The following is a 12,894-nucleotide window of genomic DNA, read 5'->3' as shown; positions in this document are numbered from 1 at the left end:
TGTTAAATTATAGATAGAACGTTTTCAATCAGAGCCTACCTAGCTTTAAAAGTATAAAATGAAATAGATGTCATAAATGAGTACTAAAGAAAATATGACAAAGACCTAGATTTGAATTCAAATTTTGAAATAAGTAATTGCAACGGGTGAAAAAGGTGTGGGCGACTCAACTGTCACATTGGTCCATCGAAACAGAAGTAAAAGTTTATAAACTTTACTTCTCTTTACTTATAACTACACTTTACTATAATATGGTTAAATCTACTTAACAATCTAGTGTAATTCCTCTCCCGCTTGTATATTCGCCAACACCTTGAGGTACTCTGAAAGGTTTCCTCAGGCATCGGATGAAAAGGTCACGGCCAGGTGGAAGAAATTCTTGTACTTCTTGCACTCACGTAGGGGAGAGTATGATACAAACAAAATCTTTATTAAGTTTATGTCAAGTCTACTAACAATCAAGTGATATCTCCTCCCTTTGTTGTATATCGGCTAACATCTTAAGAACCTGGGCTTCTTCGAGCACCGAGTGGAAGGTCACGGCCAGGCGAGAGAAATTCTTGACCTCACGCAGGGGAGAGTATTATAACAACAGGGAGTTCTTTAAGTTTACGTTAAATCTACTAACAATCTAATGTAATTTCCTCCCCCGCTTGTTCGATATCCGCTAACATCTTCAGGACCTGGGCTTCCTCAAGCACTGGGTGGAAGGTGACGGCCAGGCGGAAGAAGTTCTTGTGCTCACGCAAGGGAGAGTATGATATCATTAGCAGGGAGTTTCTCGTTAGGCTCTCTTTGATTTTCGGAGTAATCTGAAAAGTGAAACGTGGGCTTTTAGAAATAAATCGCGTTAAATAGACTTAACTACTTAGAATGACTTGTATTCCCACTAGATCTGGAACTCTTGTAAGTCTGAACTACAAGTGATTGATATATAGTATGTCATGTTTACACTAAAAAAATATACCTAGTTACATGAAACCCCTCATCAAAAATATTAGATTTCGGTTACTAATTAAATGCAAAAGGAGGCTCCCATTTCTTATCATCATCAAATACCTTATGCATCCTCTCCCACCACTTCTCATCTTCCTTATCTTCTCTGTACCGTTTGGGAATGTACCAGAAGCACACATTGGGGCACTGCAACTGGTCTACCACCAGTTTAAAGCCAGGCCGACTCGCTACAGTGTCGAGGCAGAACTGAGCGATCTGCATAGTGCGGTCGGCGAGTTGGTTGAGGCCGGCGTCGCCGCGCGCCTTCCACATCATCCATAATTTGAAAGCGTCGATCTGTGAATGTACGATTTTATGTGGTCAGGCGCTGCCATAAATGTTATTCAACTCATCGGAAAAAATGCATTGAAAAAATGCATTTTAGCTATGTAGTGTAGAATTGTTATTATGAACTTATGAACTATGGCTAGGTGATGACTAATATTTTTGAGCGAACTTTATATAATATACGATTATATACCTTCTAGTAGTTTGACTGGTGTGGAAAGAGCGCTTGTACGAAATTAAATTCAAAATATTATACAACTACCCAACCTGGCCATATCTCTTCTTAAGTCTTCTAAACTCGTGGGTTCAAGCCTCGGTCGTACAAAACAAGAGTCGTAGAGTGAACAAAATGCAAAAAGGTGACTCAAAAAAAACACGACTGCGAAAAAGTGAACTGAAAAGACAAAAATAATTTTTAGTTGTGTTAAGTAGTTACTTAACTTAATGAATGTAAAAAATTATTAGAATATGAGTGTTTAGTGAAGGTTATAAACAACAAACGCAAAAGTTTTATGCTCATTTAGGATCGTGACTGTGCCTGTGTATTTTATTTCAATTGCAGTCGGGGACCTTTTAAATGGGAAAATGTCAATACATCAAGGTCCCCGACTGCAATTGAAATAAAATACACAGGCACAGTCACGATCCTAAATGAGCATAAAACTTTTGCGTTTGTTGTTTATAACCTTCACTAAACACTCATATTCTAATAATTTTTTACATTCATTAAGTTAAGTAACTAACACAACTAAAAATTATTTTTGTCTTTTCAGTTCACTTTTTCGCAGTCGTGTTTTTTAATTTTTAATTAATTAATTTTATTTTATACTTTTTAGAATTTTTTTATTTTATACTTTTTAGAATTTTTACATTCATTAAGTTGAGTAAGTAACTAACACAACTAAAAAATATTTTTATCTTTTCAGTTCGCTTTTTCGCAGTCGTGTTTTTTAATTTTTAATTTATTTAATTAATTTTGGGGTCATTTGAAGTCACTTTATATTACTTTTGGGAGGGCGTCCTCAGTACAGAAAGGCACGCAGAGCGCCGCATATATCGGGCTACGCCCGACTCCTTTGGAACGCGTACAGTGCGTCACGAACGTCGGGCTACGCCCGACGCTTTCAGTAAGAGGGCACTGAAGGCGTCTTGGTAAGCGTACAGCGTGTCACGTACGTGGGCCTACGCCCGACACTTAGTATGAGAGAGTCGAAGGCGCCTGGCTTTGGACCGAGTGCAGCGCGCCACGTACGTCGGGCTACATCCGACTCTTTTACTATTAGGGCGTCGAAGGCGCCCGGCTTTAGAACGCGTACAACGCGCCTCGTACACGCCCGACGCTTTGAGTAAGAGGGCGCTGAAGGCGCCCGGCTTTGGTAAGCGTACAGCGTGTCACGTACGTCGGGCTATGCCCGACATTTAGTATGAGAGAGTCGAAGGTGCCTGGCTTTGGACCGAGTGCAGCGCGTCACGTACGTCGGGCTACATCCGACTCTTTTACTATTAGGGCGCCGAAGGCGCCCGGCTTTAGAACGCGTACAACGTGCCTCGTACACGCCCGACGCTTTGAGTAAGAGGGCGCCGAAGGCGCCCGGCTTTGGTAAGTGTACACCGTGTCACGTAAGTCGGGCAAGCCCGACACTTTTAGTATGAGAATGTTGAAGGCGACTGGCTTTGGACCGCGTGCAGCGCGCCACGTACGTCGGGCTACGCCCGACGCTTTGAGTATGAGGCCGGCTTTGGTAATCATACAGCGTGTCACGCTACGCCCGATACTTTTAATATGAGAGAGTCGAAGGCGCCTGGCCTACGCCCGACACTTTTAGTATGAGAAAGTAGAAGTCGCCTGGCTTTGGACCGCGCACAGCGCGCCACGTACGTGGAGCTCACCCTTCGGCTTTAAAAAAATGTCATCATCATAAATGTTAAAATTAAATCAAACCTCCTTCTTTCTTTCCCCTGCCCTTATCCCACGTTATGTGGGGTCGGCACAACATGTTTTTCTCTTCCATTCTCCTCTGTCTTTCGTCTCCTCAGCACTCACTCCTTTCTTTCTCATATCCTCTTTCACACAATCCATCTATCGTTTTTTGGGTCTATCATACGCTCTCCGTCCATCAACATTCATCCCTAACATTATTTTGCCTATATGGCATTCATCCCTCCTCATTACATGCCCATACCACGCTAACCTAGTACTCCTCATTTTCTCCGTTACTGGAGCTACTTTCAAACTTCCTCTTATATAGGTACTCATGAAATTTTGAAATTGAACAACATTTGAAAATTAAATCAAACCATACGGTTATAATGATACTTTCACGATTTGTTCTGCCAAAGTCGGTGCAGAGTTAGCTTAGACGGACTCTGCATCGTATCGATTAATAAATAGAAGTTATATTTTAAACTTTTCGATTCCATAAGCGCAATTACGAACATGTTTTAAAAACTGTGAGTAGTATGTAGCTAATATACATAATATAATTATATTTTTTTATGATCAGCGGTCAAACCCTTTCCTTTTATTTTAATAAGTACCTATCCCATTCAATAATAATATTTGGTTTTATGAGATTAGCTTCTCTTAACATATTTTGTCAATTCTTACTTTCTCAAAATGAAACTTAAACCCACATGTTGCATATATATTATCAATCGGCTTTCAAAGCCCTTCATTTTGATACCCTACTCAATAGGTTTGCACGATATTTTTTTCTAAAGGTTGCGTAATATGACGTATTAAGTCCGCCATATTGTTTTTATAATGACGTCACATAGCCTATGTTACCCGGGATGACGTAAGGATTCTAATGATGTATCATACGTCTAAATCGGTTAAGGCATTCAGAAGTTAACGTGGAATAAAGAAACTCACATACATACAAACATGAACGCTGAAAACAATACACTCTTTTTGTTTGGGCAGTCGTGTAAAAAGTACATACAGGACTAGCCCGAATAATTTTTGACAACATAGGGGTATGAAAGTTGAATTTGTTATTGAAATAATTGTCCTTAATATTTTAGAATGTGTAAGTATCATTAATAGAACATCAGAGTCTACAGGAGATAGGGGATATTATGTCAGACTATAGATTTGAAGTAGCCTTTCAGTTTCTTGGTAAGAGTATAATTATTATTTTATTATTATTATTTGGAGCCTGTCGTGTCCACTGCTGGGCAAAGGCCTCCCCCCAATTTCTCCGCAAATCTCTGTCCAGTGCTATGTCCAGCCACTTCTTTAATAAGGAGTCTAGTTCATCCCGCCATCGCCGGCAGGGTCTGCCGGATCCCCGATTTGAGTTTTCGGGCTCCCACTCTGAAGTGATTTTGCCCCACAACCCACAACTCACAAGAGTAAAATAAGATACATTAAGCAAGAGATTAAGCTCACCTTGCGTCCGCACTGTATGCTCTTGTCCCCGGTATCGTAGCTGACGTCATAGAACTTGTCCTGCTGGAACAGGTACTGCGCTGCGGCTGAGTTGGCCTCATGGAGGAGGCCCTTCTCGCGCACCAGGAACAGGGAGCACTGGAGCGGCGCTCCTGCCATCTTGTGGGGGTTCCACGATATGGAGTTTGCTCTGCAATTAAAATAGTTAATAGCTAAGGCCCAGCCATACAAAAGAAAAATCCAGAATTTGCCACTGAAATTTGAACCTTTAGTGCAGGGAATAGAGTTGATTTCGGTTTTGTTTGAAAATTTAACGAAACAAAACAAATGCGATTCTGTTCCAATTGAATATGATTTAAATTCCATCGAACTGAATAAGTACTATAGGTAGGACCTTGGGCCTTAGGAGGATAAATTGTTGTTTTACACCTCATGATTGATACCCGAGCAAAAGAAAGATATGGTTAAAGTGGAATTTTGAGCGTTGCGACAGTTTCAAGGCACGATGGTTAAACAAACTGTGCTACCGAGTGAAAAAACAATTAATAATAACTTTCCCACTCTTGATTCTTTGCGATAAAACTCATTTGCTAACGGGTACAAACGATATTTTAAATAAACAACTATGCTTACCGTTCAATGCCATTCAGCTTTATTTTGTGTTTTCGAGACAATATCAAACTCCCACCCCAGCAAGCCTGAAAACCATAAGTCAAACTGAATTAGAATTTTACATGATAGGTGGGCGCTATGCTATGACCATACGTCGTTATCGCGGGGGCAAAAACAAGCCTGTCAAAGAACACATGTGGCAGAACGTCTGTTTTGTAAAAGTGGAATATACTGCCTACACATTTAAACCTCTAAGATGTTCTTCATAGCTAGCATAAAGTTTTCGCTGGAAAAGGTCAATTGATCTCGTATTTCACTTTGTAAACGTATACCTATAAGTAAACGTGTCAACTTGAAAAATAAGTCACCAATGTATTTAATTATTTATATCAGTATTTACTCCTGAAAGTATTGTATGTGATTTTAGTAATAGATGACCAAAATTTTTATCTTAATTCGATTATGCTACATTTTGAACCCATAGACACATAAAAACGTTATTCGATAGGAATGTCACTTCTGTTCTTATTCTTTAACCACCTACTGTCAAATCGTTGTTGCTCTCGCGATAACGACGTATGGCTATGACACGAAAGGCTTTGACCATATATTCTTGATCCAATTTGGCACTAGAATGTACTTAGTTTTTTCTGGACCAATATATACCTACTACTTATATATTATATACTTATATAGGATAACTTGATATCGTTCAGTAGCTTTTTGTACGGTAATATAATAACAATTGACAAGGAAAGCGTGCGATGACGATTTCTTGATTAGGATTACTTTGCCTAGAGATTCCTTGACTTGTTCAGTTTGGAAAAGATGGAGTATCTTTTTATCTCTATTAAGCGTTTTTTTTATTTCGATATACGTTATATACTTTTTATCCCCATTCAATAACAAACATAATAAGAGGCAACCTACATCAACGTGCATCCAAACTCCGTACTTCTTGCAAATGTCAGCAATGACCGGCAAAGGGTCGATAGCTCCCAGGACAGTGGTTCCAGCAGTGGCATTCACCATCAAGGGGTGTAGTCCAGCCTTCTTGTCTCTGAGAATGGCCGCTTCCAGCTCTTCTGGTACCATTCGGCCGTTTGCGTTGGTCTTTATGGTACGTATGCTGTCGGTACCGAAGCCAAGCCAGTGCGCGGCTTTCTTTATTGAATAGTGACTCTGAAAAGTTTTATGATTCATTATTTAGTACCCAGGTTCATTTAAAATCTTCAATACATAAGTAGGAATAGAGAATATTTTGACTTCACGAGACCTAGGTGAGAAATGGCGACACGAATAGCGATCGGTTTTTTTCTACACTCGCGTTTTAATTATTTGTCTCACCTCTTAGGTACACCATTGCCTTAATAAACATTGCATTGCCTAATAAACTCAATTCTAAAAGTAATAGACTTAAATTACGACTGATATTTATCCTTTTGTGGCAGCCCCGCCAACTCACTACATTAGCTAACTCTTACATGACCTATTACCAGGGAAAACTTACATCTTCAGAAGTATACAACACCATCTGAGGCAGACCCCACATGCCCTTTGTCTTGACTTGCGGGAAGGCCCTGAACCGGGCTGCTACGATGCCGTACAGCATCGACAGGCTGCCTCCAGGGCTGAAGATGCCGTCGCCATCGGGGATGCCGAAGAGCTTCAGGACGTGGCTCAGGACTTTGTTCTCGATGAGGGTGAATGCGGGCGCTACTTCGAATGTATACCTGGGAAAATGAAGTTGTTTTTTAAGCCTGCTGAAGCATATTAGAGTAGGTACCATCTTATGTTTTTTCAAAAGAATGCAGAGCCGGATTAAAAAAATGTCGATGTCCTAAGTATCTCTAGTTCTAGACCATGGTGCTTTCCTCTCTCCGGGGTCTTTCGATTAATTTCTAAGATTGTGATGCCCTTTGAGATATGATGCCCTTTAAGCAACTTTACATACTCGTTTTTATACCATGTCTATTTATATGTCGGCATAACATAAAGGAAGTCTAAAATTTTAATATGTCCTTTTCATCGATTGATATTATATAATGATTACGATTACGATTATGCAAACCACTTCATTAATTATCACAATAATTATAATGACTCATAAATCACTAAGTATGCGTACAATTAACTGTGAACGTGTCTTCATTCTCTAGTTTGTATTATTTACTACTGAACCTAGGTTATCAACTAATTAATGTCAAGTATGATACAACTGGTTATACAATCACTCCGACCTATGCAGGAATAGGAACCTATTCGCGCGTATTGAGGGGTGTAATTAGGTACAACACCTACTTTCGACATGAAATTCCCGATTCGTCGGAATGTCAAAAAGTTCGATGGGCAAGTGGAAGATTAATAAAAATATAAAGGTAACAAGTGCTACCTAAGAAAAAAATAAAGTAATGAACTAATGAATGTACCTACGTCATACGATAAATAAACAATGGAAACTTTTCCCACTGTGTCTGTTATCTGTTCTATGTAGTAATAAACTAGTTCGATCCATATTTTATAGACCTTCTTTACCGTGTTTATGATACATCTTTTTCTATCTTGTACCTGTTGTATCTAAAACGTACGAGTACACTTGTAAATTACTAATAGTTGTAATGGAAACAGTTTCTCAAAACTACACCATTTTACTAAAAATTCAAAGCACTAAGAAGGAAAGTCTAGTGCACAAGGTAGACGAGATCCAGTAGCTAAGCATTTGGTGAAGGTGAACCAGACAGCCTAGGTAAACATTTAAACCTATTTCCAAACTTTGTTAAGCTGGAATGACTTCTAACTTGCAATCCACTAAGGTTTCAACAAATACGGGTATTAAACAGCAAATGTCGCGTACCTATTGCGTAACCAAACGTTGCCCTTTGGCCCAGAAGTATTGATACCTTTTGCATAAATGGGTCGGTAATTATTTAAATATAAAAAAAAGCAAAATAAACAATAAGGGTTGAAGCTACCGTAGTTAGGTACATACATTCTTTGTTGCGCTATAAAACCAGAGTTTGCGAAATAATTTATCAGAAAAACTTACCCGAATCTGCCACGGAAAAGTTATGTCAAACTTTCAAACATGATCTCGACTTTCGTCAATTTTCGAAAGTAAGAAAGCGGTATGGAGGCGCGTGCGCCGTGCAGAGTGCGAACATGGGGGATAAGCGAGGTTCCCTATATATGTATAACTCTTCGGAACCCTTGTGCAAACGACATTATTTACAAGATTTTACTATAGGTATAGGTATAATAAAATAAGGTACCCCATTTTGATTAATTACTTACTGACTGGTGTTGAAAGCCTCTGTGATCCAAGCAGCAGAGAGCCCGTAAGGATCAGTGGCCCCGAACAGCTGGTTACGGAAGGTGGGCTTGTTGGTCTTGACGCTGTATTGCAACACCTGACGCACACATTGCTCTAAGGTCTTCTCGTCTGTAGCCTCCGATATGTCTAGCTGAAGAATTTTCTGGAACGTCAAAAGTTCAAGTTATTGAACTGAGATTGAATTCATCATTCTAGTTGGTATTGAGTCCTACTATCCATTCGATAAGACAGAGGGCCTACCGCGAACCACGTTCGACGTGTTGCCTCCCTGTCACACTTACGTACAAATTTACAAGTGCGACAGAGAGACAACACGTCGAACGTGGTTCGCGGTAGCGGCAGGCCCTAAGAGCCCGATTAAGATTTTACAATTTGTTACGGTCTTAATCTTATTTTGATACGACTTTCAAGGTAGCTCAGCTCACGCTGATTGGTGCAGTGAAATGAAGTGAAAGTCGTGCGTGAAATGAGCACCAATCACCAAGACGAACGTTAAGGTCGTATCAAAACCGATAAGAAATTGTTTTAATCTGAATCGGACTATAGGGCAACATTCTTCACAGTCACAAACTCCATAATTTTACGTTCGCTCACCTACAACGTGTATACATTGTCTAAGCGTTCCTATCCAGTGGAAAATTGCAACTTATGTTTTATGATCGAAACCATATTGCCAATCCTGCATCTAATCTTCGGAATCAAATCAAAATCAAATTTGTATTGTATACCTAGCTAAAGAAAATGTAGATAGCCCCAAGCCTGAACAATTGAACATTACTCATAAGTATAATGGGTACGCGCATATCTCATATCCATCAGCAGCAGCCAGCGTCATCGTTTTTTTATTCATTCATAATACCTGCCTCTTTTAGAATATGCCTCTTTTAAAATTTACTTAGGATGGATAAAACATTCGTCGCCTATCTTCCTTTTTTTCGTCGTAGCAGTTAAAAAAGTTAACACATCCTACCATAAGTACGTCACTATTCTTCTGACCCGAGTATTTCAAGGACCCAATATAAGTTTTTATCGGATGTTGTAGAGCCAAGTATTGTTAAGCGCTCTATCGCTCTGAAGTAATTGAAATTTAATGGGCAATTGAATCTATTTAACTAACTACGCCCAAACTACGCACACTAGTGTGCGACATTTGACTATGACTATATGCAGTCGGATGCTAAAAGGCAGTCTTATTAGAACATTTTGTTTACAGAAAGTCTTTAATCACCTTTTAATATCCTTCCTAAGAAGGTAGTTACTATGGATGTCTGGCTAAACTTTTTCGTTTACTCAGAGAGATGGCAAAACGTATGTTTGTTGCCCTGACTGTACTGTGTGCTTCGCATTGATATTACTAATGTTAATGTAAGGGTACACTTATTGCGGAAGATACATTTATTATTTGTCCTCATTATCTCGTTCGTATCAGAGCAATTGAGGGACCAATTTGACTCGAGCAAAGAGAATTTAGACTAGAGGAATACTGACGATACTTTTTGACATTTAACAAATCTATCAAATATCAGTGAAAAAAAAATAAGGATCAAAGTCAAATGCATTCTAAAAGTGTTAATAGTTAGTGTCGAAAGATGGCAGTAAATGCACTGACTACATAATTTACTTTGACAATATTCCTCTATTTCAAATTCTCTTTGACTCGAGTAAGTAACAAAAGGTGCCGTGCCTACTTTTATGTTAAGTGGCTATGTCAGGGAGAGTCAAATTGTTACGAATACGAACTATCCATTTCTTAAGACGAGAGATCATGGTGTGATAACTATGTCGAATTGGAAAATTTGATGGTCTGACCGTGACCTGGCCACTTATGACATAAGGAGCCAAGTCGCCACGTCACGAGAGGTATGTACTTTAAAGATGCCTTAAAGCATACAATTTGGCCAAAAAAAGAAAGTATAGGTACTATTATTATTTCCATGTAGAACATTTCTTGTGCCACAAGCGAACCGGGTGTTTGTTTGCATAGCGAGAAATACCTGCACGTGTGGATGTTGGTACTCACCAAACAGCCGAGCCACCGCGATTTCAAATTCAACCGGATTTTTCGAAAAATATCATAGGTAAGTATTTGAGTAAATAGGTTTTGTTTTTGTAGTAAGAAAAAAAAAGGTAGAAATTAGAATAATGTTCACCCAGAACATTAGACAATATTGAAAATATTTTATATAGGGTCTTGATCGGAAGTCGACTTGTAACCGTTAATTACAATTCTTCCACCACTAACATTCGAAGCTCGTATGAGATGCTTGAGTAGGTACGGTACGGACTCCTCTAGCGAATGAATATTAGACTTTATGCCTTTGGCTTAGAATAAACGATATAATATTGTACATAACCAACCCAGTACAACACTTACCTCCAAATCCTTTGGGTGCTCAAATTTGATAAGAGGCGCATCTGCTCCCAATTCCTCTTTTACTATATTAAACACTTTACTAAGAAACGAATGACCGTTTACATTCATTTTGTAAACATGCAAATCTCAGTGCATCTATGAATGAAAAGGTGTAGTCTAACCAAGGGACCGCGGCAGACTGCGCGTAGGCACGGTTCACCCGGAATCATATATTATTGTTTGTAGTATTTTGCCATTATTTACTCAGGACCTCGAGCTCGGTAATGAGTCTATCAACAACACCGATATCGGATACGTTAAGGACCACACATCCATTCCGGCCTTCAGTGTAAAATATGGAGTTAATAACCCCTCAGCCATGGCAGTGTCTGATTACAGTGATTACAGATTATGTCGTTAACGGAAAGTTAATAAAAAGGGTGTTATCTAACTTGTGTGGTACGGCGCACAATGTGGCAGTAATTAAGCTCATGGTTTTATCTCACTAAACAAATAGTTAAACAATCCAAAAATAAAATATGGATACTTACTTACCCAAGCTTCTGAATGTAACTCAAATCAAATACCTATTAAACAACAATAGTAGATTGTTAACCAAGGCATGAAAGGCAGTCATTTCTGCCGAGGTAGTATGCCCTACTGGTACATATCTAAATATAGTTAATATATTCCTGTGCACTTGTTGATATTGAGTTATTGGAACAATGAGACCTTAGTATATAATTACAAACGTATAAATTATTGATAAGGCATTGTGAAAAGCATACCGACAGTGAATGCTGTAAATAATGAACTCCAATGAACCACAAGTGACAAAGATTGAAAATCTGGTTAAGTACCTACCTAACAGTAAAATTTTCTTAAACTTTAGACAATAGGGATGTTTCCTGTACTTAAAATAAATTATTTCAAACCGTGCACGAAATACAGCTCCAGATAATTATTAGAAAAACATAGATAGCAGCTATATTTAAACACAATTTGTATTTAATACATCGGATTGAAATATAAAAAGTAGGTGAGTTTACCGTGACGTCACTATATTCGTTATCATATAAATTCCATATTAGCAAATCGTTTTGACAGTTCTAAAAAAGAAGCTGATTTGACTAGTAGGAATGTAGCCTATAGATATTTACCTCATCGAAAAATAGAATGTCACTTGTATGGTAGGATAGCTGCCATTGACATTTTTTTTAATGCGGACGGACTGCAAAAGCTGCCAGGCTAAGGTGATACCGACCAAGACATACGTCAACAAATTTAATGTAGGTATTACAATCAGTTTTTTTCATTCTATTTTTCGATGAGGTAAATTGTAGCTGTCACGTTGTACCACAAATTCGGTAGGACACAGGAACCTGCCAACACAGGATGTAGCTGACCACTTTTGTTTTGCTGTCCTCAATTCTGTTATACGATGGGGTTTTTTTTTGATGAATTTTTGTGCCACTATTTTGCCATTTGCGCAAAATTTGCCAAATTAAGCCGCGGCCGACCAAGAGCAGTTGATGCTACTAAAAGTCAGCTACCCCTACAGAGTAGGATTTTTCTATTTTTTTATCAGGTAGGGTTTCATGCAGTTGGCCACCGGACTATATTGAAACGACAACATGGCTGACTTGTGCTGTTAATGTAGTTCAAAACTCTTTAAAAGTACTCTAAGCTGAATACATTTTGAATAAAACCTGTAAATACACTTCAGCTCCTATAACAGCGGTTTGAACCCCATTACCCGAATTATGATATAAGCGCGCTGTTACAGCAGCATTGTTGCCAAATGGTTATTGGATTGCTTTTAATAAGCTTTTATAGCAACAGAGAAGAGAATTGAGTAACAGTTGTATTAAAGCGCCTTATTCAGACAATTAGCTATTCTATAGCTGTTATATGATTTTA

The 12,894-nt window shown here is 38.8% G+C and overlaps 2 protein-coding genes across 3 annotated transcripts in view; both read right to left on the bottom strand.

The window, feature by feature from the left end:
* Positions 1–12,894, bottom strand: part of LOC134795439 (uncharacterized) — a 125,350-nt gene that overhangs the window by 70,387 nt on the left and 42,069 nt on the right. The gene's annotated exons all lie outside the window — the stretch shown is intronic.
* LOC134790289 (glutamate decarboxylase 2-like) lies at positions 336–11,245 on the bottom strand. 2 transcript variants are annotated; one of them, XM_063761077.1, is made up of 9 exons: positions 10,996–11,245; positions 8,582–8,763; positions 6,801–7,023; positions 6,221–6,472; positions 5,312–5,376; positions 4,679–4,868; positions 1,060–1,293; positions 760–812; positions 336–584 (listed from the first exon to the last, which is right to left on the bottom strand). In XM_063761077.1, the coding sequence occupies exons 1-9, from the start codon at positions 11,101–11,103 to the stop codon at positions 452–454; spliced, it is 1,440 nt and encodes a 479-aa protein (XP_063617147.1). In that variant the 5' UTR covers positions 11,104–11,245; the 3' UTR covers positions 336–451. The 2 variants fall into 2 exon arrangements, with proteins under 2 accessions (XP_063617147.1, XP_063617144.1); XM_063761074.1 differs by lacking the exon at positions 336–584 and having other exon boundaries at positions 592–812; positions 10,996–11,231.

Source organism: Cydia splendana, chromosome 1 (genome assembly GCF_910591565.1).
Source record: "Cydia splendana chromosome 1, ilCydSple1.2, whole genome shotgun sequence".
NCBI lineage: Eukaryota > Metazoa > Arthropoda > Insecta > Lepidoptera > Tortricidae > Cydia > Cydia splendana.
Note: the sequence above shows the minus strand (reverse complement) of the source record. Positions and strands in the feature narration are given on the sequence as shown.